The sequence below is a fragment of the Dermacentor variabilis genome, chromosome 8 (genome assembly GCF_050947875.1).
Source record: "Dermacentor variabilis isolate Ectoservices chromosome 8, ASM5094787v1, whole genome shotgun sequence".
Lineage (NCBI taxonomy): Eukaryota > Metazoa > Arthropoda > Arachnida > Ixodida > Ixodidae > Dermacentor > Dermacentor variabilis.
The window spans coordinates 13,678,416-13,700,317 of record NC_134575.1 but is presented as its reverse complement, the minus strand read 5'-3'; the positions used below and the strand labels follow the sequence as shown (position 1 = coordinate 13,700,317).

The 21,902-nt window shown below is 47.0% G+C and overlaps 2 protein-coding genes across 2 annotated transcripts; both read left to right on the top strand.

Moving 5' to 3' along the window:
* The first annotated feature begins 2,672 nt into the window (after window positions 1–2,672).
* Window positions 2,673–5,717, top strand: LOC142590882 (complement inhibitor CirpT1-like). Its single transcript, XM_075703280.1, has 3 exons — window positions 2,673–2,897; window positions 4,737–4,848; window positions 5,593–5,717. Exons 1-3 carry the CDS (start codon window positions 2,786–2,788, stop codon window positions 5,696–5,698), a joined length of 330 nt encoding a protein of 109 aa, XP_075559395.1. The 5' UTR covers window positions 2,673–2,785; the 3' UTR covers window positions 5,699–5,717.
* A 4,341-nt stretch (window positions 5,718–10,058) lies between these two features.
* LOC142589670 (uncharacterized) lies at window positions 10,059–18,112 on the top strand. The gene is made up of 2 exons (XM_075701204.1): window positions 10,059–10,612; window positions 17,459–18,112. Exons 1-2 carry the CDS (start codon window positions 10,498–10,500, stop codon window positions 17,686–17,688), a joined length of 345 nt encoding a protein of 114 aa, XP_075557319.1. The 5' UTR covers window positions 10,059–10,497; the 3' UTR covers window positions 17,689–18,112.
* Window positions 18,113–21,902: the final 3,790 nt, after the last annotated feature.

Genomic DNA, 21,902 nt, shown 5'->3' with positions numbered 1-21,902 from the left:
CAGAAAGCGTCATTTCTATCTTTTTTTTTTCTCAGCACTGCGCATGCGAGCACATTTAATCAGCGTGGATAACTGTTGTGAATCTCTTCGGGAGTCAACCAAGACCTTGCCCTCGACAGCAATTCAGGACAAAATATACTGAGACCCATCTGCATCTCTCGTGGCTCCGCTATCTCATTCAAAATTCTCGCCAGTTGTCGCTCACCGCAAAATGAACAACAAAAAATAGGAAAGCATAAAACTACAGATAAAAAATCAATGAAATTCTTTTATTATTGCTATTTGTTGCTTTATGTCCAGACAGATGGGACTGAGGACAGGCAGCCGCGTAAATTCGCCGATTTTACTGCAGCACAAATCACGGCTTCCTTTACTTCGCGACAACTCGCTCTAATAATATACAGCCTGCGTCCATACAAACGAGAACGCTCGTAGCATAAAAAAAGAAGGGGGAGGGAGGGGGCATACGACACGTTCTCAATAGCTGCCTCCCTGAATGCTCACGCCACTCATCCCGAACGCTTGAATGCGTGTCAGCACAGTATAAACGGCAACCCGGAGTCTGTTGAGGCAACTGGCAGCCTGGCATATCTGCCACTTCTCGGTCGCAGAGATACGGTGCAGTAAGTCGGGTTGTCGCGTTCGTCGTGGAACTAGGTTGGAAAGCTGCTTCAGCTAATACAAACATAGTCAGAATTCACAAAGAGTTTTGTTCTTATAAGTGTTCTCTGCCTCTGGCAAGCAGCCTTCGCTAATAATACGTCCAGCATCATGACTGGCTGTCATATGCCCTTATGAACATTTGTAGCATAAAAACTTCTCTCTTTTTTCTTTTTGTGAGTGCGAGCCTCACTTCTTATCGGCTTCCGCCTTCACTGTCCGGACTGTCTGCAGCCGACAGGCACACGATTTCTTCCGGGGCCATAAGGCCATAACGCCGGCAGTTTTTTCAGCGATTCTCGCCACTTCCCGGATCGTGAAGCCCGTCCATTTGCCCTGCAATTCACGCTGCTCGAGTCAAAGCCACCTAAGAGCAACTAGACTCACAGGTCTCGCAAGAGGGACAGAAATTTCCGTCGGCAGAGAAAGTGGTTCTAACGGCGACTGTCAGTCAATGTGCGCAGAGATACTTAATTAGAGAGTTCTAGGGTGCCGAAGCACTGGGCAGTGCAAACCACCGGGCGTACAAAAGAAAGCAAAGGGCCTACGATGGATTTAGGGCGCCCAACGCAATATAAAACTATCTAGTAGAGAGCTTCAAATTAGGGTGCCTATAGGCGTTGGGGTACGCGAACCGCCGGGCGTACAAAATAACGCAAAGGGCCAACGACAGAGTTTAGGGCACCCGAAGCATTAGGGTTCCCAAGCACTGAAAGACGCAAACCCGCCTGGCGTATAGATGGAGGCAAGGCGAGCACTAAAGAGCGCGTAGGTCCCACAGTGGAGTCCCACTTCCTTCTTTCTTCCTCTTCTATTTTCCTTTTTCCCCTCCTATTTCTGTTTAAGTTATATGAATCCTATAAAAGAGAATGGAACCTCTCCCAAAAGTAGGCATAGCTTATGCGCAAATACCACCTGTTGATAACCCAAGGTCGCCAGCCTCTGCACACAAACCACAGCAACTTTGCGGAAACGCATTTATAAAGAAACGCAAAGCAATCGAACATAGGGATCAATGCCTCACATGCGACGAGAGGGCGATGAAAGACTGGTGCCAATTCGGCCTTTCCTTGTCAGGCTATGTCTCCGCAGGAACCGATCCAAAATCACATTATCAGGCATTGCATTGATCACAATCTTCCCATTCTCATACTCTCGATACATACTGTCGCTCACATAACAAGATACTATAAGAGCACTTGACGTCGCCTAATCTTGTGTAGGATATAAATATTGCGTGTCTCGTATTTCTTCTCTCTTGCAAGTGACTGCACAAATACTTCTAGGTTCGCGTTTTTTTCCCTTTCTTTTCTTTTTTTGCACATCACTGTCCTTGTTTCAGTTTGTGACAGGGTGTGTTCATCGTATGCGCTTACGCTCGTACTTCATTTACGAATCCCGGCTGTTTGAAGGCTAGACCTTATATATCACGCAAGACTCTAGCCTTTACACGTGAGCATTCTCCAGCCTTCGCTGGTGCGAAAGAGAAAGAAGGAAAGGTACATGCCCAGTCTTCTGCCCTACACGTGAAGAAGGGCGAAAGGGAGGGAGGGAGAGAAGACAGAAGTTAGATTAATCACGTGTACTAGACAAGCCGCAGCGATCCTATATGCTCCGACACTTAACGAGCTGTGGAAGCGCAGTTGTGTCTGATAAGTCGAAACGGCTGGCTGCCTAATTTGCAAAAGCTGTTTAGCGCAGCCTATCCTCTATAATGAACTGAGCCACTCCCAACAAAATGATCCGTTAAAGCGGCACCCGTTTTGTTAAAGCGGCACCCGTTCTTCACTGTGAGTGCAAACGGCGCGAATAAATCAAGCGCTTTTAATTGGGCTCTGCTTTTCACAACGCTGTACGCATCTGGGCGTCACGGAGTACACGACAAGACGAGTTCGCGGGCGCTGGGCTAAAAAGAAGGCGACGATGCTGGCGTGGCGTAGACGTGGCGTACCGTATATGTTGTTGGTTCTGAGAAATAGTCAGGGAAGACGAAATTTTAACTCGCTCGTACCTCAACCGAGCGGAAGAAAGCGAGGCGCCCGCGAACAGGCATGCGCGAGCACGCGATTCAGTGCGCAGTCGTCGGGGGTGGCAAGAAACTATTCAGCAGCTGGCGGCTGCAGAGATGCTACTCCAGGCCACGGACGTGATTCTGGTCGCGGCCACGGCGGGTTTCCTCTTTTGCTGGCCGGTCAACTCAGCCGACATGGGTTGGGACGCGGTGACCGTTAAGAATGGTGAGTTAAGGACGGTGTTGTTGTTGTTGTTGTCGCGTGCCCCTTAAGTTCTTTCCTGTTCCAAGCGTTATCGTCTGGTCGGCCAGTGAAGCCGAAATCCTCGAGGGGTATCGAAATCGCGACGAGTGATAATAATAACAATATTTGGGGTTTTACGTGCCAAAACCACTTTCTGATTATGAGGCACGCCGTAGTGGAGGACTCCGGAAATTTTGACCACCTGGGGTTCTTTAACGTGCACCTAAATCTAAGCACACGGGTGTTTTCGCATTTCGCCCCCATCGAAATGCGGCCGCCGTGGCCGGGATTCGATCACGCGACCTTGTGCTCAGCAGCCCAACACCATAGCCACTGAGCAACCACGGCGGGTGTGACGAGTGACGTTGTGGCGGTTGTTGAACTGATTGTTGCTGTCCTTGTCGCTTATTAGTATACCTTGTTTCTATTGTAAGCATTAATTGTCGCCTGGCCACCTCCGGAGGGGACGACGTGAGCTGGGTTGTAGCGACTCGACGGAAATTTACGTTGTTGTCATTGCACTGACTGTTGTTGCTGTTGCTGCTTGTTCGTTGTCGCTGTTTCTTTAGCAACTACATGCTGTCGTCTCATCGGTAATCTATAGAAGCCGACATGGGATGCTTGCGTCAACTGTTCAGAACGCCGAGTGACGTCGTTGTTGCTGTAGTTATTTGGAGACGTCATTTTCGTTATTAGCTAGCGCTTGCTTGGTAATGATGTAGCTCTTGCCGTCCAGCCGGCCAGCGAAGCCCCCAGAGGTTGGAGTACGATACCAGTTCTGAAATGTGAGTGACGTTGTCGTCATAGCTGTCACTGCCATCACTGCTGTTGTCGTCGTTGTTGCATGCCCATTTCAGTCACTTCTTTTGTATTTGTAGACTTCCGACCCGTAAGGAGAATCCACATGTGATGGAACTGCCCGGAACCGCAAGTGACAACGCCATTGTTGCTGCTATAGTTATTGTTTTTGTTGTTACTGGTCATGTTGGTGACGCGGCTATAGTTGTCGTTGTTGCCTTTTTGCTGGTCAGTGGCCTTGGATGCGGTGAAAGCTTACGGCAACCTGTAATATAGTACTTAATGTTGCCTCGTTCATAACTGTCCCATTCCCTGGCTAAACCCTCCGTATTTTCAATAGAGAGCTTTTCTTTCTCTCTCTCTCTCTCTCATTCATAACTGTTATCGACATTGCTGTTGTTGCTGCTGGCATCATCGTTGCTGTTTCATTGTCGTCTGGCCGGCCAGACAGAACGGTGCTTTCCTTTCTTTTGTTATCGCTGTCCATTTCACTTTTGTTTTCAACGCTGTTCTTTAAATCGTAGCGTCTGAGTAACTACGGTGTAGCCCTCACCAATGGGCTTAGTATTACGAAAATATCTAGCGTGTTTTCGTAGGCTACAATGTATTCTACTGACGTGAGGCAGATGTTCAAATTCCTCTTCAACTGTACACTCCTCAAAGCGGGACACCTTTCCCCATATACGTGGGCCGCATTTCCCTGTGGATATCGATGGGCGTTCATCCCTTGCTCTATAGAAAACGAGTCACAGCTCACAGTCACAGCTCGTAATTTCGTAATTGTAACATGTGCTCCAAAGTGATTAGTTATATTATTTGCGAGCTCACCATTCTAATGCGGCATGACAAACACAATACCCTTTCCTGCTGTGTCATGTTCTTACTTCCAACTGATACAAGCACGCCGTACCATTAACGTTTTGTAGCACCGATGCTACATCAACAATAAGCTAGCACCTTGGAAGTCCACTTTCACAATGTAACTTAAGCGGATTTTTAATATCGCTTCTTTCTCCAATTCAGGGAAGTGCCAGTACAAGGGAAGGGAAATTAAGCGGGGAAGTCACGTGGACATGGAGCACCCTTGCGAACGCTGGAAATGTGAGCTCACCGAGGACCTGGTGCTGTTCTTGGGGTGCGTCCGCCTTTGCCTGGACTCGAATCCGTTCTTGAAAATTGCTACGCTTAAGAGGAAGCTGTACCTCGGGAACAAGTCCGATTTCCCTATTAAAAGACATGTAAAAAGCCGAGGTGCTTTTATGACACAATCGCTGGATAGATCTGAAGGATGTGTGTTGCGATTGAGAAAGAATTTCTTTTATTGCTGAAAAACGAAGTTCGCGTGTCTTGTAAGTTTTGTAAACTGCATACGCTAAAGCATCTCAAGCGGACAAATATAATATATAAGTTGATAACTTTCATGAAATTGTTAAAGCAATTACTAAGGTTTTGCAGATGTACTACACATAAATTGGCGGTACATTTCAGTTTGCTGAAATACGTTAATTTTGTACGCTTTAGGCGCATTAATAGGGTCAGCTTACAAAATTATGATATCGCCTTTATTGCTGAGTTACAGAGCTGTAATCTCGATAATGAGTATCTTTTTTTTAATTTTGCTATTTTTAACAACTTCTGCAAAAAAAATGCAGTCAGACTTTATTTATTTCTGTCTTTCTGGGTTAAATTTATGAAACAAAAAATTTCTCACTATATAACAATATTCAGGTCAGAAAGGGTAACATTTTAGGTTTTCGACGTAACTTCGCAAGACACCACTTTTAAGATATTCGCAGTACTCAAAAATTTCGCTGTTTGAAGAGTCGCGCTGACAACCTTTCGAGGCAGCCCCACGCCTCACTAGACAATCCTCCTGCAGGTGCGGCTTTTCACAAGTGCAGGCGCCGTGTAAGGTCGTCAAAGGAACCGGGGTGTACCCGAAGTGCTGTCCCAAACCGGTGTGCCCAAGTCATAATGGCCGGTGAATAAAGATGTACAAACGAACGGCTTCAAAGAACTTGTTCTTGGGCGAGTCGGTGCATATTAGCAAACAGTTTTCATAACTGCGCGAACAAACGACCACAGAGAGAGAGCACAGAAGGACAGGCGCAGTCTTTGTCGCCTTCCCTCTTGCGCCTGTCCTTGTGTTCTCTCTCTCTGTGGTCGTTTGTTCGCACAGTTATAAAAACTGTTTGCGAACAGCTTTAGTAAGCTGAATCGAACGCAGTATTCGGCAGATGTGTGACCAAGGTACAACGGAGCTTTAGCTTGTTCCTGAACGTGTTGCCTTTTGCTACCGGTGACGTAAACACGAGTGGTCGGGTTCGTGGCGCCACCTCGTGGTGCACAGTTTGACCAGAGAGGACACGGAGGTACAACTGCATTAATCTACTTTCCATGTCCAGCAGCGCACAAATTGCCAACGACAACAGAAAGAAGATGGGGACAAATAAGGTCAGGGTCTAACAAACACCGCGATCAGCGTAAATTGCGGGGGCGTACAGTATTATGAAGAATAAGGACATGTGCGTAAGCCAACCTTCGGCTTGTTTATCTTACGACGAGATCGCTTTTATTGGTTGATCTTGAGTGCACGAATAGTATCACACACGTGACCCGCACCCTTTCCTTCCAAAAATTTATAGCCTGTTGCTTCCGAACAAAATTTCAGTTTTTATACCTGCGCTCGTCCCAACTTCTTTGTGTTGTCAATTTCTGTGCTGCTCAAAATGATGTTTCCAACACGCTCGCCTTTTTTTTATTCTTTTATGTTCTACTTAGTTGCTAGTGTGAATTTCGGCAGCAAAATATTCGTTAAAACGCGACCTTTTCTTTATTCTTCTACATGAACGCCCACGTAACACGAAGACGTACCTAACGCGCTGTGGTTGAACAAAGGGTCTCAAGATGTCGCTACTAGCGCTGCTGCGATTCAGGTTCTTGGAATTCGCGTCTCTGGTAAGCAGTTATTCAAGAGGGTTTACTGTCTATACTTCATATTTCAGCGCCTGCAAGCAGCTGTAAAGACTTGGCAACAGGTCACTAGTACATACAAGAGCATGAACATAGTAAAATATGAACACAGAACAGCATTTCCATCAATACCGCTTGCTAAAGCAAATATGCAAGGCATGGCACCTGGAACGTGCTCCCCTCTCCTGCCGATACTTTCAAACTTCGCGCCTTTCGTCACGGGGTATTTCCGGATTTTGTAATATCGGAGCTCTCTTTCTGGGGCTCCCGGCGGACTCGGTATCGAAGTTTCCTTGATTAACTGTTAAAATTCGGCGACGAACATCTCAAATCAGAAGGCATATGCAAATATTTTTAATATATCTTACTTTTGAATGTCTCTAATTAGGCGCGATTTATTAGGCCGAAATTATGTTTTATTAATTTCCAATACACGTTTAACACGCGAAAATGCGTTGAAATCTGTGACGTCAGATTGGCAGACAGGCGTTGCGATTCTGACGCGAATTTTGTGAGAGATTACTTAGGCTTTCATTTTCTCCGCTAGAGCAAACAATTTTGGACGCATTGAGAGCACGCACATACTTAGTATGCGCTGTGACACTTAACGCCCACAATATAACAGGTCTACGTATGCACTCTGCTTTATGACGTTATGCTACTCGGACCGAAATTTCCACTGTCAGGCCCGGCGCGACGAGTGTGGTGACGTCAAAATCACCGCGGCTTACCCATTAGCCCACTAGATTCTATGGCAGTCGGGCAAGGTAGCACGACGTCATAGATCGAAGCGCACGGGCCTGGAGCTATCTAGGAGGCGTTCGCAACGGCCAGAAATGAGCGGGTGAATCAGGCCAGTTGGTATCTGGTAAAGTTTTGTAATCTGCAAAGCAATTATAGTTACATGCGCATCAAGTGAAAATGTGTTATTTCACGATTTACTCATAGAAGTAGGTACTTATTCCGCGCCAACTTATAGTGGCCCACTTCCTATAACACACTGGCTTTTGGACCTTTTAGCTAACGTCACTGATCTCCACTAGGAGTGGCTAACGTCGATAAAAAGTGCGGCATGATCAAGAAACGAATGGGTTGGTTCACTTGCCCATTTCTGCAGAACTTTCTGAAGCGCAACGCAATGACGAAAGATGGCGCAACAACAGGACAAGGCGCTTATACTCACAACTGACAGATTTATTGAAAAGGCTTCAAACCAATTTAAAAAAAAGCAAACCAGTGATATTAAATCCAAACGTTAACCGATATATAATTTTGAAGAACTCACAAAAGTAAAAATATAAATTCTGGGGTTTTCGCGCCAAAACCAAGATATGATCTGGGGCAGTACGCCCCGTATAGTGGGGGGCTGCGAGCCAATTCGGACCGCCTGCAGTTATTTAACGTGCACTGAAACCACGGGACGACTCGCCGTGGTTGCTCAGTGGCTATGGTGTCGGGCTGCTGAGCACGAGGTCGCGGGATCGAATCCCGGCCCACGGCGGCCGCATTTTCGATGGGGGCGAAATGCGAAAACACCCGTGTACTTAGATTTAGGTGCACGTTAAAGAACCCCAGGTGGTCGAAATTCCCGGAGTCCCCCACTACGGCGTGCCTCATAATCAGAAAGTGGTTTTGGCACGTAAAACCCCATAATTTAATATTTTTTTTAAAACCACGGGACCGCGGTCTCTGCATTTCGCCCCCACTCGTGCGTCACGTTGTATATTGTTATATTTGGCGGGCTTTCTATAGCACGCAGGAAGAATAGCCGCGCAAAATGTACCGCGCGTCGCGAACAACTGAATATGATGTTTTCGAGGTCGCTATATGACAACTAATGTTTACGTGTCTCCCGTATAAATAAAGCAACGAAGAAGCTAGTTACTTAATCACTACAAATTCATTAATACGGAGAAATACAAAAAATACGAGACCCTTATTCAGGTTGCCGCTAACGGCATGCAATTGGTTTCATCCGCATAGAAGGCCCCCATTCTTTTTCTTTCTTTATCTTGATGCACGATAGCTGGGCACCTTATATAAGTGAAGCCAGTTCAGTTATCGTTTCAGCTGCGAGCCAGCATCTTGTCCTGTCATTTCTCTGTATTCCACCTTTTCGTTGCGCTTCGAGAAAGTTCTGAAGGTGAATGAAAATGAGAAAGATACTTTCTTCCAGGCCCGCGTGCAAGCTGTCCTTCGAGATCTGTGGTCCATACTTTTCGAGGATAGGCTGACGACGCTAAGATGCGGGAGAACACGCGTCGATGACGTCATCTGTAGAACAGACTCCACCGCTACATTGCTTTAAAACGCCGAGTACGTAGAATGCAGACAAAGAATATAACGTTTCTTTATTTTTTTCTTGGGGGGGTGCGGAGGTGTTGCTGGGGGCTAGCTCCTAAGCTCACGAGTATTTCTTTTTTCAATTCGACAAACCATTCTTTAGACGAGAAATGCGTAAACAAACCTAAAATTTCTGAAGAGACACGTAGTTGTGATTTTATGATTAAAAGTTGTAATGTATCATATATGACACACCATGAAGTTGCGGGTAGATTTTATGACCATATATACAGCAAGGCATTCAAAATGCACAAAATCAGCAAAAAGAAAATTATAAAAGCACTGATCCATTGAGAAAAACTTCAAACATTGCTGTAGAAATGAATGTAATATATTTGCGGAATAGCCATCGCTACGTATTTCATTGCTACAAATGAAACATATTCCTGGTAAATATGCAAGTTTTCTTTTTTCTATTACGTTTAAAGAATTTATTTCTGTAAATCAAATACGATGCATCATGGGATAATCGGTTAGCTGGAAGCCCCGATCAACACGTGAAACGCCGCGTAGAACAACAGCAGACATATGCATATCGATCGGTCACCCTAAGCTTGATGCTGCTGAGTCATTCCATCACGCGCATTCTGCGACGTCGCTGCGAAGCTGTTTATGCCGGGGAAAATCTTTTATGCTTCGCAGTTCGTGAATGCCAGTGCATGGTCACAGCGCAATGATATATATGTCGTGTCCTCTTTATGTACAAGATGTCCACAAAGGCCGAAGTCACGCGTACCACAATGTCGAAACACAATAAGCTTATATGTTGATTGCCGCACGGCGTAATCACGTGCCCCGAGGCTCTGTGTGCTTGCAGTATATATATATATATATATATATATATATACATATATATATATATATATATATATATATATATATATATATATATATATATATATATATATATATATATATATATATATATATATATATATAAAGATGCGCGTTTGTGCAGGCGTGAAAGGATTGTTGACGGCACTTTCTTTGGAAACTTCCAGAAGAGATTCCTTTTTTATTTTTTCCAGCAACATGCGGCGTTCGCGTGCTGCCGTTGAACTGCAGACGGCGTCATTAAATAAAATGAAGAAGGAATCTCTTCTGGAAGTTTTCGAAGAAAGTGCCGTCAACAATCCTTTCACGCCCGCACAAACGCGCGCCTTTTGTTTGTCAGTAAAGGCGTCGGGAACGGGCGCGGTGGAAAAGGAAGCACAAAAAGCGAAAATTCCGAGAAAGGTGTGTTTGTGCCCGCCGATGACGAGCCGATAGCGCTACCGCACTGCGCCGATACGGTCCATCCAACGCCGATAGCATCCGAGACCGCGCTATCGGGGAGGCACGTTGTCCAACCCAACAAGTGGCGAAGCAAACGCCTTCGGGTCCCCCTCCCCCCCAGACAGCGACGTGCTACAAAGCAGAGCGAGCGGTGCCGCATCTTTAAAGAATCGGCGCTATTGTGTGTTCGAGCATGGACGCTACGGACGCCGTCACCGCCGTCGTCTGCGTCACAGCGTCGTTGGCCACCGTCTGGTGCGTGTCTGAGGCCTACCTGCGATACGTGTGCTCCAAACGCGTCGTCGAAGGTGAGCGCTTCTTCGCTTCGTCCGTTAGCTGCGATAAGAACGTGTTGGCGCGTCGCACTAAATTAACACCCCGCGAAATTGATTACCCTTCATTGCGCTTCACACTTCAGACTAAGAACGGCAGGTTAATTCTTAGAAGCGATTACAAACGTTGAACTGTGACTGCCCATTCTACTGTAAACGTTATAATATATAATTTCTTGTATATATACATAACACCAATAACAGAGCTACTTTTCCCAAATGTATCTTGCGTTACTCACTTTGATCATTCCTATAGGCATCGCCTCGTATTGTTTATCCCCATATTCAATGCGTGCGTTCTTAGAGAGTGGTTTGACCATCTTTTATTTCCTATATGCGTTTGAGGTGGTACCCTCATATTCTTCGTTACGTATATATATTTTTCTACATATTGCAGCCCTAATGACGGTTAGGGCATGGAGACTTTTCTGTTGTTACAACATGTATGCTACAGTACTGCAGAGTCCTGTATTCATTACGCATTCCTGCCTAAAACCTGAAATTCAAGCCAGCAGCTCGATTCGATAGTTGTAGGGTTCGATATGGCGAAAAGGAGGGGTTGTTAAACACCACAGAGAGACAAACGTTTTCTTTATTTTTTAAGTCGTACACAAACAAATTAATGATAGCTTTAGTATAGCTATAGGTTTGAATTCGTGCAAATGCACGGCCGCTTCCCACGCCTGAAGCCGGCGCTCGTTTTTCTACGAAGCGCGCAAAAGCGATGCCGCTGAGCTTGGAATGAAAACAATGCTCTCGCACACGCAGACGCCGTCCCGTAGACGTATTGCTAATCAGTTCACCACGTCACTTCTAAGAGGCCACTCATAGCCCACAGCAGTCGCTGGCACCCTCTGTTACAACTGATCGTCCGGGTGCTGCGCATCTCGGTTCCTCTGTATACATCTTAAATCAAGAAAGGGGCTGACAGATGGAATGGCACACTGTGGTACAAAGGTTATAATCAGGCATAAGGTGCCTCAGAAAGGCTGGCCAACGTTTCGATAGGAGGACCTATCTTCGTCAAAGGCGGCCTCGTCATCCTCGGCATGGTAGTTTTAAAGGGTTAGTGCAGTGACGTCACGTGCGGGTGTTATCGCTGACGGCTGGTTATAAAGGAATGAGCGCTGTCAAAGAGAATGAGCGAAAGAGAAGAGAATGAACATCAAAGAGAATGAGCGCTGTCGCCTGACGTCTGTGAGCGTGGTTCCTAAGACGAGGGGACAAGAGCGGGAGAGTGGGAACGTGGAGAGAAAAGAAAAAAACAAGAAAAGAATCTGTTTATAACCTCTATACCACAGTGTGCTATTCCATCTGTCAGCCCCTTGATTCTGTGTACACCGTGAACATCAAGCATCTTTCAAGCAAAATGGACGAACACTGTCCAATGAACCACTCGGACAGCGCAAAGTTTCCCGAATGCGTTAGGTTTCCCGCATTTAAATTCGTATTTTTCTTTTTTTTAGGACTCACACTTAGCGTAGCATACATAATACGTTGGACACTACGCGGCAACAACCAAATCGCGCAGAGTTGAGTGATATGCTTTCCTTCCCTTTCGGCTGCCCAGTCAAGGATACAAACCATTCCCATATCATTTTTCTTTTATCTCTTGATTGGCCACAGCGACTGCATTTCGACGGGGGCGAAATGCAAAAGCGCCTGTGTACCATGCATTCGGTGCACATTAAAGAACCTCAGGTGGTCAAACTTAATCAGGAGTCCCCCACTTAGGCGTCCCTCAGAATCTTATCGCGGTTTTGGCACGTAAAACCACAGAATTCTTTTTGTTTTACCTTCTATTCAATTTAACCTGCTGCGTACCGTTCAGAGGCGGGCCAGAAGGAAGTGTGGCTGACAGGGCGCCTTTCCACCGACTTAACTGTAGATTTCACCACAACTGATTACATATACTTTGTCTAAACAGCGGTTGAGCAGGTGACTACGAAGCGAAGAAAATCAATACATACTGCTGACAGGCAGGCGTGCAAACACGGGACACGAAAAGGATAGCACAAATGCCGTTCCTTTGCCATCTTTAAACACAGCTCTTAATGGTACACTGTATTAATGGCCCACTCCTGCGGCGAACGTCGGCAGCGGCGGCGTATCCGAGCGAACGAGCACAACAGCGAAAAATGAAAAAGTGAACGCGGAGCGCCAGATGAAAGACGCCAGTCGCGAACGGCGGAGACCAATGAGAGCGGCCCCTTCAGTGACGTGCGCGCGACAAACTGGTTTCATGCTGACCCGCCCGACCGCTCGATGCGTAATCTGATCTCAGCCGGATTTGGTATCTGGGCTCAACCAGCTGGTTTCGTACTATCGTCTCGCTCGCGCTTGTTTGGTTTGGTCTCGTTCACGCTTGTTTCGATTGTCATGGTTTGCGATTGCTTTGTAATCTGATTGTATGCACGACGCCAGTTGTGTAGTACTTTCTGGAAGCCAAGCGGCACCAGCGATTACACTGGAACCTCCGACGAGTCATGTGTAGAAGCGGACGCACTTGACCAGCACATAATATTTTCGACGATTGCCTTCTCTGCTACATCTCTCTCTCAAATTATTTGCCCCAATATATCGCGAAATGAAAACACGTATAGAGCTACGCTCAAATTTCGTATTCAGGTGTACCGTAATCGTCGGTGAACTTTTTTTTTTTCTCGCGTCCGTGATGGCAAATCTAACCTTCTGCATTACCTCCGAGATCGCGAGCAGCGCGCGACAGCGCAGCCTGTTCGATCTCGGAGGCGGCCTCTCTTTCACTATACATGAATCATTCTGCTCAACTATCAATTGTTCGAATACATGTTTTCACTCAGTTTATGGAATTGAAACAATGCACTCGTCTATATGCGGACTCACTGCCTGTCAGGTTTCGTTTTTAATCTCTTCCCGTCCACTTGAGCGGTCTAGACAGGTTTCCACGTTCCATCCGTTTACCCCCGGCAACGTATCCATATCTATACGACTACTGCAAAGGAAGCTCTATAGAATGGAGCTTTTCTATTCAATTTTATGGGGTTCGGCAACGGAACGAATGCAGTGGGCAACCCAGCACGGCAACATAATTAATATATATCGCATTTACGCGCAAACTTCGAAGTTTATAGGGATTAGAGTAGAAAATTTTGATTAGGCAATGACTTAAAAAAGAACATTTTGTAAGGTTGCTATATTAGGCAATGAATTTAAACATATAAATTACAATTATACACCACCACAAAAAGAATAAATAAACACAAAAAAAGCAATTATAGACAGTCTGTAAACTGCACTTGGTCAGGATTCAAAGAAGACAAAAGGAACATCTCAGATTGCACTTCCGATGAAAGCATTATGAAAATTTTTCTTGTCGCAGAAAAAGCTGTACGTTTTGCAGGATCACGTATAGATTTGTTAACCTTGTCCGCTTTAGGCGCTATACAAGACCGAATTTGCACGCTTTCAGTGTCCAGTTCGTTGTAACTTGTAAACATACTGCGTTAACCTTTGCATTTTCGAAAGGTTCCACATTCGAGGGTCCAAACACAATCAACTCCTATCGGCACTAAAAGCCGGCTATGCTTCGAAGCGCAAGTTCGTGCAAATCGGTTTGTCGGTACCCTACCGAGTGATGGTAATAGGTTTTTTTCTTCTTCTTCCTCGTGAGCTTTAGTTCAGATTTTATGGTACTGCACAGACAAGCGTGCCTCTTTAGTTCTTGACTAAGAACCTTGAGCGTTTGTAGTAACTGTCGAGCAGTTGACGTTTCGCAATTCACAAGTATCGTCGAGGTATGCAGACAACCGGGCGCTCCTACAATATATGGTGTTTACACGGACCGCTTGAAGTCCCGCCTTATACCAATGCTAGCGTGGGAGCCGGAAAATCTGCTGAGCCGAAGGCTTCGTCGAGTCCGCCTCTCGCGTTTCCGTCGCTTTAATAGCTTGCACGTGTCAGTCGGTCAAGGTTTCCGTGGTCGTCGATACTATATATATATATATATATATATATATATATATATATATATATATATATATATATATATATATATATATATATATAGCGTTGGCACTCGTTCTGAGGGACAGGCTCGCCAAGTTACGCGCGGTATCAATCCAACATCAACGACTGTATATTCTATGCATAAACGGGGTCACATGTTCACCATCTACAGTGACTCTGTGGTTACGCTATTGTGCTACTGAACACGACGTCACGGGTTCGAATCCTCGCCACGATGGCCAAATCCTGGGGCGAGCCGGTTGCAGAGGGTCAAGCGCAGCGCCTCCGAAGCTCCTGTTTTGCTTTTCGGTGATATCATCCCGTCAATCAATCGATGGCTAATCACGGTCAAGCGGGCGCAAACGAGGACAAAGTGAAAAAAAAAAAAAACAACACAAGCGCTTACTTCATACTGATCGTGTATTTACAAAACTGCGTCAAGTTGGACATTTACCAACTCGCCCAAAAGTCGGTGCTCTTGAGAGTCAGTCGATAGTCTTGTCTCAGAACGCTATCGTAATCGCAGCGTACATTCGAGTTAATTGACATCAAATATGTGGCACTCAGGTCTACTTTAAACGTATGAAATAGAATAGAAAATAACGTTATTTGGACATTTACAAAAATGACCAGAGGCGCTGGGACTAAAAACATACAGCATTGCCAGACAAGTTTCCTGGTCCCTGAGAGGCCACTCGCACAGTCAGAATAAGCAGTACAACTTTCACACATGGCAATGCGAGGCAGCGACCTCAGAGTTTACAAGTCCAGTGACAAGCAACAACAGTACATGTATTATTGTAAATTGTGAGCACAATGCGAGAATAATGAATGTTATTAGGTGCAATGTAAAAAGTGCGATTTAATTAAACGTTCAAACACCTTAATAGATTCCATGTCTTTAAATACAGCATAATCATAGAGAAGGAAAACAATCAAGAAATTTTCCTATGGCATGTTGAGTTAGTTGACAACTGCAGTACAGTTCGGCTGTGCAGTAAAGCAAACTGTGTCTTCCTGAAGCTGTAGACATGCTACATTTCACGTATATCTGCATAAATGCATCAGGGCGATCACGAACTCAGTGAACACAAGCACAAAAATTTTAGGATGACTCAGGTGTTGAAACAGAAGTATATTTTCGATCGAAGATATATAGCACGGAATGCTCATATCTGTTCAGGCAACAAATAGCACGTGTTGCGCGTTTTTGTATGTGAAGAGCAGCGATATCTCGCTGTTGGCATAAATTATCGCATCCCATCAAGAGTGAAGGAAAACTGCAAACAAAGGCACTAATTTTTTCGCCGCGCTAATTGATGAAAACGTTGCGGAACATCAGCTCGCCCTAACTGCCACCCTTGTGAACTTTATTTCCCCGTGTTAAATGCAAAAGAAAAAATAAAACAAGAGACAACATTGTAGTCGGGCTCCTATAAGACTGTGATATAACAGTGTTTTAAGTCCCACAGGCAGCACGCGTTTATATTTACTTCAAAGCGACAATGATTCGGAGAACGAAGTCCTTAATATATCAACGCGCTCATTCCGGCTTCATACCCGCCTTGGTTGCTCACTGGCTATGGTGTTGGGTTGCTGAGCACGAGGTCGCGGGATCGAATCCCGGCCACGGCGGCCGCATTTCGATGGGGGCGAAATGCGAAAACACCCATGTACTTAGATTTAGGTGCACGTTAAAGAAGCCCAGGTGGTCGAAATTTCCGGAGTCCACCACTACGGCGTGCCTCATAATCAGAAAGTGGTTTTGGCACGTAAAACCCCATAATTTTGTATTCCGGCTTAAATGCTAATAGAAGCTGTATCACAAAAGAAAATTGCATTCGAGCGCTCAATAATAGCTATTTTCATGCGCAATACCCATCATGATTTTTTTTTTCGCGCAGCAAATAGAACATACTTTGTTTTCAAGACGTTTGATGTAAACTGGTGAGCCCTTACCCCATAGCCCGAGTGCATAAGCCACGTATTACGCTGAACTTTAACGCTACAGGCAATGCCGGGCAGGCCACAACATTTGAGCTGCTTCAGCTTGTTCTTGCAAAGCGAAACTGCTTCCTGCCCTCTACGTGGCACGCGCCATCAAAGACAAGCGCGTGTGTGTCTCCGCGATCGTGTAACAGTTGCGGTGACGTAATATTCCGCCTCGTTATCGGCAATGCGTGGGACATATCAGATTGCACCCATTGCGTGTCGTTATCGGCTTGCGAAACTGTGGCGTGCTGGGGAAAGTCGGGCCGATTTCGATGCATAGGCAGAACCTGGCAGAATAAAAAGCGCTCGAAATTCGAGTAAAATTGTTTTCGAACCTTTCACGTACGACGGTGTACGCCTCGAGTTCGAATTGCAATTGTAGACCCGCTACGGCGCGTTTGGTAGCGTCGTCAACGTTGTCCAGTAGTTGTGTAGCTTATTGCGAGCTAAAGCTTTTTTGAAGAAAACAATCTGAGAATTGCGAAATTATGTAATTGCCGTTTAGGGATAGATTTGTTTTCATGAAATTGTAAATGCTAATAAATGTTCTGTTGCCGGTTTCTCCATAAACGCAAGTTTTTCAATGGTTCCGTTTTAATTGTTCAATATTCCGTGATGCGACGAAGTGCTCCTGTGCCGCGAATCTCCACTTTTCAATATACGATCGATGATATGCAGCCGCATTATACACCTGCCTGCATAGTGGAGAGGAGGTAAAAAATTTTACAACTTTTGTTTGGACGGGTTTGATGCAGGACACATTGGTAACCCCTTTAGCGTTAGTATCGAAAGATCTTTCTGAACCGATTTGCTTGACGGTCATACGATGTCGTGTCGTTCCAGGAATGTTACCCTCCAACGTGCGGCACTCGGTGCAGACCGGCTCTTACGGAACCTTGACTGACGCTTGCCAGGAGATGACTCCCTCCTACCGCGATGACCGGGCCACAAGCGCCGATGGATCGCCGGAAGTCGTGCTGATCATAGAAGACTCGAAACCCCCTCCGTACGACCAGTGCCTCATGCAAGAGTCCGAACCGCCGCCTTACGTGGAATCCCTGCCGGGAGAGTGAACGGCGAGACATGAGCGCGGGAACACTTGATCGCTGATTTGCCTAATATAAGGCATTATCCGAGCATGCCACTGTGACGCGGACGAACGTCCGGAGTTGAGGCTAGACTTCGCGAAGTCAGAAATGACGTAACAGTGTCGTCGATTCCCCTCTCTCGCTTGCGCGCGCGCCTTGTAAGCGAAGCGGCGTCACCGTATGACTCTCATGTTCCAAACCCACGCCATCGCAGTTTTCGCGCTAACGCGAAGCGTGTGTCAGATCGTAAGTGCAAACTGTCACTGTGGCACTATTTCGCATATAGGCCCAGCTACAATCGCTCAAGTGCGTGCTATTTTTTTAAAGCGTCTTAACTCTTCACATCGAAGCCCACAGCCATGACGCCGTGCTGCTGAACTAATAAAAGCTGCGAATGAATTATAACGCATGTGACTGCAGTTGCGCCTATTGCTGCCTGTTGCAGTTACGCAGTGTTTCAAGAAAAATCCACCGCCATGAGTTAGGGAATGTAAGTGCAGCTACTATTTATACTCGATTAGGTTTACTTTACTAAACCAAACTGCTGTACGTAGGCTGTAAAATGCTGATGTTTTACTCAAAGTTAGCGTGCCCCTTGGACGTACACTACAACACTTATACGTACAATAGTACGATGCGTACAATACGTACAATGCCGCACAGTAGGCAACACTCATTTTTAAGGGTTGTTTTTGTGCACATGACAACCGCCAACTGAGTCCCAAGTTGAGCTATGTTGAGGGCTGTGTCTATATATGGATACCCGCCGCCAACTTAGTTTTTTTTGCTGACGCAAGCGATTGCCAACTTGATTTATTTCGTAAGCGACCGACAGCTGCCAGAATGTGTTAAGAAGTTTTGGTGGAAATAAAGGTGTCATGGTTTGGAGGGATAAAATTGAACACGCTGTGAAAGGTTTAAATAACTATTGCAACTTTAAATCGGCACAGAAAGTCATGAAAAACAGTATGTTGCGACAATCTAGGAAAAGGAAGAAGTCGACTAGTGCGGACGCTTTGACATCGGCTCCAGCTTTCATCAATGTTTTCGAGTGGGTCTCCCTGCGAAACCGGGCGAGTTATGCCTTAATCGACGTGGCAGGTCAAGAGGACTCTGCCGATACCGGATTTTCGTCGGTGGGAGGACATTTTGCCGTTCTGCGAGTGTTTGAAACACGGCGAGGGTAGGCTTAGGCCTACTCCCGCGCATGTGGGACTTTGAATCCAGGATGGACGTTGTGGAAGGAGAAGAGATTACGCAAGAAGAGGCATGCGACGCGGGATGGAAGGTGGCGTACGGCCGCCGGCCCGGCAGGCGCAGGGAAGAATATTCTTCGGGTCAAGACGGTGGAAATACAAGTGGCAGACGGAGGGACGGCGGCCGCACCGCCGCACCACGCGACGCGATACGACGCGTCACGGCTGCTTCCAGGCTGCCTCGACTGCCGAGGGACACTTTTCGCATTATTGTCAGACCACGCGACGGCCTGAATGTCAACAAGATCAGTAAAATACGCTTTGAGCAAGCCTTGGCCATGGTGGCATCCTTGGCTTCGGCCGCAATCGAAGAGGACACGATGTGTCCCTGTGGAGCTCAGAACATTTTTGTCGTGTGTACTCCTCACGAGAAAAACGCGGACGCGTACGCCCGAGTGCAGCAAATCAGGCTCGGTGAAGGCACGTTTGGGGTGGTGGCGTACCTGGCCCCACCCGAGAATACGTGTAGAGGAGTCATAAGAGGAGTCGACGTGGAAGTCAGCGAGGCTCAACTCAGAGCGAGAATTGTAAATAATCAGAATCCGGGCGCTTTGGAGGCCAGGCGGATCAAGAACACTACAGCGGTGGTGGTACTTTTCGAGGGAATGAGGGTGCCCAACTACGTGGCATGCGGCGCGAGCATGTTTCGCTGCACGCTGTACCGACGCCACACGGAAGTCTGCTACGGTTGCGGAGGACTGGGACACCGGGCTGACGTGTGTCCCAACCCTGGAAGCAAGTGGTGTCGCACCTGCGGCAAACGATCGCCGGCGGAAGATCACCAGTGCGATCCGCAATGCACTTTGTGCGGTGGCCCGCACCCCACAGCGGCCAAAGAGTGTAGGGACAAATTTCAAGTTCCATATATTGTCAGAAGAAGACGGCGGCAGCGGCGTCGACGCGCCGAGCAGCTGAAGCTGGGAACCGACGTCATCACGGCGGGCGGCAGGAGCCGCTCGCGTACGCCAGCTGTGCAGGAGCGCAGCACCGAAAGAAGCCGCTCTCGCACGCCAGCTGCGCAGAAGCGCAGTGCAATCAGGCAGCGCTCCAGATCAAGAGGGCGATCGGTGTCCAGCGTGCGGATCCAGGAGGAGCCTACCTGGGCAGATCGTGTCAAAGGGAAGAAGGAGGAGCTACAGAGACCCACGGAGGTAACGCGGTCGGCTTCGCCAGAGCAGGGTAGTAGGTCGCACGTGGACGCATTACTTAAGGAAGTTAAGGAGCTTAGAGAGGAGGTACGCCGACTCAAAGCCGCCAAGGCCAACCCAAAGTCCTTTGAAATAGAGGCGTGCGACCAGATGCCACAGGTAGTCGAACATATACCCCGCGTAGGGCTCACTAAAGCAAAGCGCAAGGCCCCCCTTCCTAACGAAGAGAGCGACTCGGAAACGTCTGAGGGAGAGGTCCAGCAAAGAAAGATGTTGGAGGAACTACTTAGGATAAGTAGAGAAAATCAGGAAAGCGTAAAGCTTTTGGTCCAAAGAGTGACCGTACTAGAAAAAAAGGCGGCGATTAAGGCCAAAGCCAAGGTCCGAGCGCAAAGCAAGGCAGTGAATCACTCCGAGGTTGCTCCGGCGGTGGAGCAAGGTATGTTGTTGTAGCATCATGGCGGGCGATCACAAAGAGCTGGTAATATGGCAGTGGAACTGCGCTAGTTTTTAAAGGCGCAAGGCTCCGCTACGGCAATTTTTGGCGAATGAGGTGGAAAAACCGCAGATTTTGTTATTACAGGAAACACTATGTGACGACCCTACCCTTTCTGGCTTCAACACTCTGTCGGTCAGGAACGAGGGAGGCAGAGGACTAGCTACATTGACGGTGGAAGCCCGACCGGCCAGGGTATTTCGAGTCACGGACTGGGAGGAGTTCAGGAAACTTAGGAAGGAGCGAACGAGCACATTTTCCTCGTTTGACGAGGCTATCGAATCGCTAACGGAGGACGTCGAGAGGGCTTCTATGGTAGTACAAACAGAAGCGGAGGTCCCAAGAATGGATACGCACCTAGCGCATCTGTTGGAGGCGAAATCGTCAATTCTGATGAGGTGGAAAACACAAAGGTTGAATCGTAGGCCGAGGAAAAAGGTTGCGGAGCTTAATAGAGAGTCTGAGAGATATTGTGCGGAGCTCAATAGGCTACAATGGGACGAGGTCTGCGCGGCAGTAGACGGGTCCATGCGCTCAGGAGGGAAGTGGAACCTCCTCAAGCACCTCCTGGGTGACGCGCAGACAAAGCATAATCAAAGGCAAACACTTAGTAAAGTCATACACCGGCACAAACAGGAGGGAGGTACTGAAGAGTCACTTTTGAATGCGATCGCGGATAGATACCTTCCTATAGGGCCGACGCAGGAAGAGGATTATCCGCAGATCGAGTGCGCGACGGTAGAAGAACTGGACGCGCCTTTCACAGAATCAGAGATCAGGGCGGTGATCTACAATTTAAACAGCAGATCGGCTCCGGGTCCGGATAAAGTTTCTAACAGGCTATTACGAAACCTGGACGATAAAGCAGTGGAACTACTTACTAAGGAGGTCAACAGGGTATGGGAGACAGGACAGGTGCCTGACGGATGGAGGTCGGCTATAGTGACACTCATCCCTAAACCAGGAAAACCTCTTCATTTGGACAACATGAGGCCAATATCACTAACCTCGTGCATAGGCAAGGTAGCGGAGCACGCGATCTTGAACAGGGCTTCCGGGTACATAGAGCGCAAAAACCTCTTCCCACATAATATGGTTGGTTTTCGGCCCGGCCTATCGACGCAGGAGGTTATGCTAATGCTAAGGAAGCAAATCTTCGATAGCGGCACCCGGGACGTGAGAGGGATTCTCGCCCTGGATCTCACTAAGGCGTTCGACACAGTGTTTCATAGATACATTCTGCAAGCCACGGCCGGGATAGGCCTGGGAGTCAAATTCCAGGCCTTCGTCAGGTCCTTT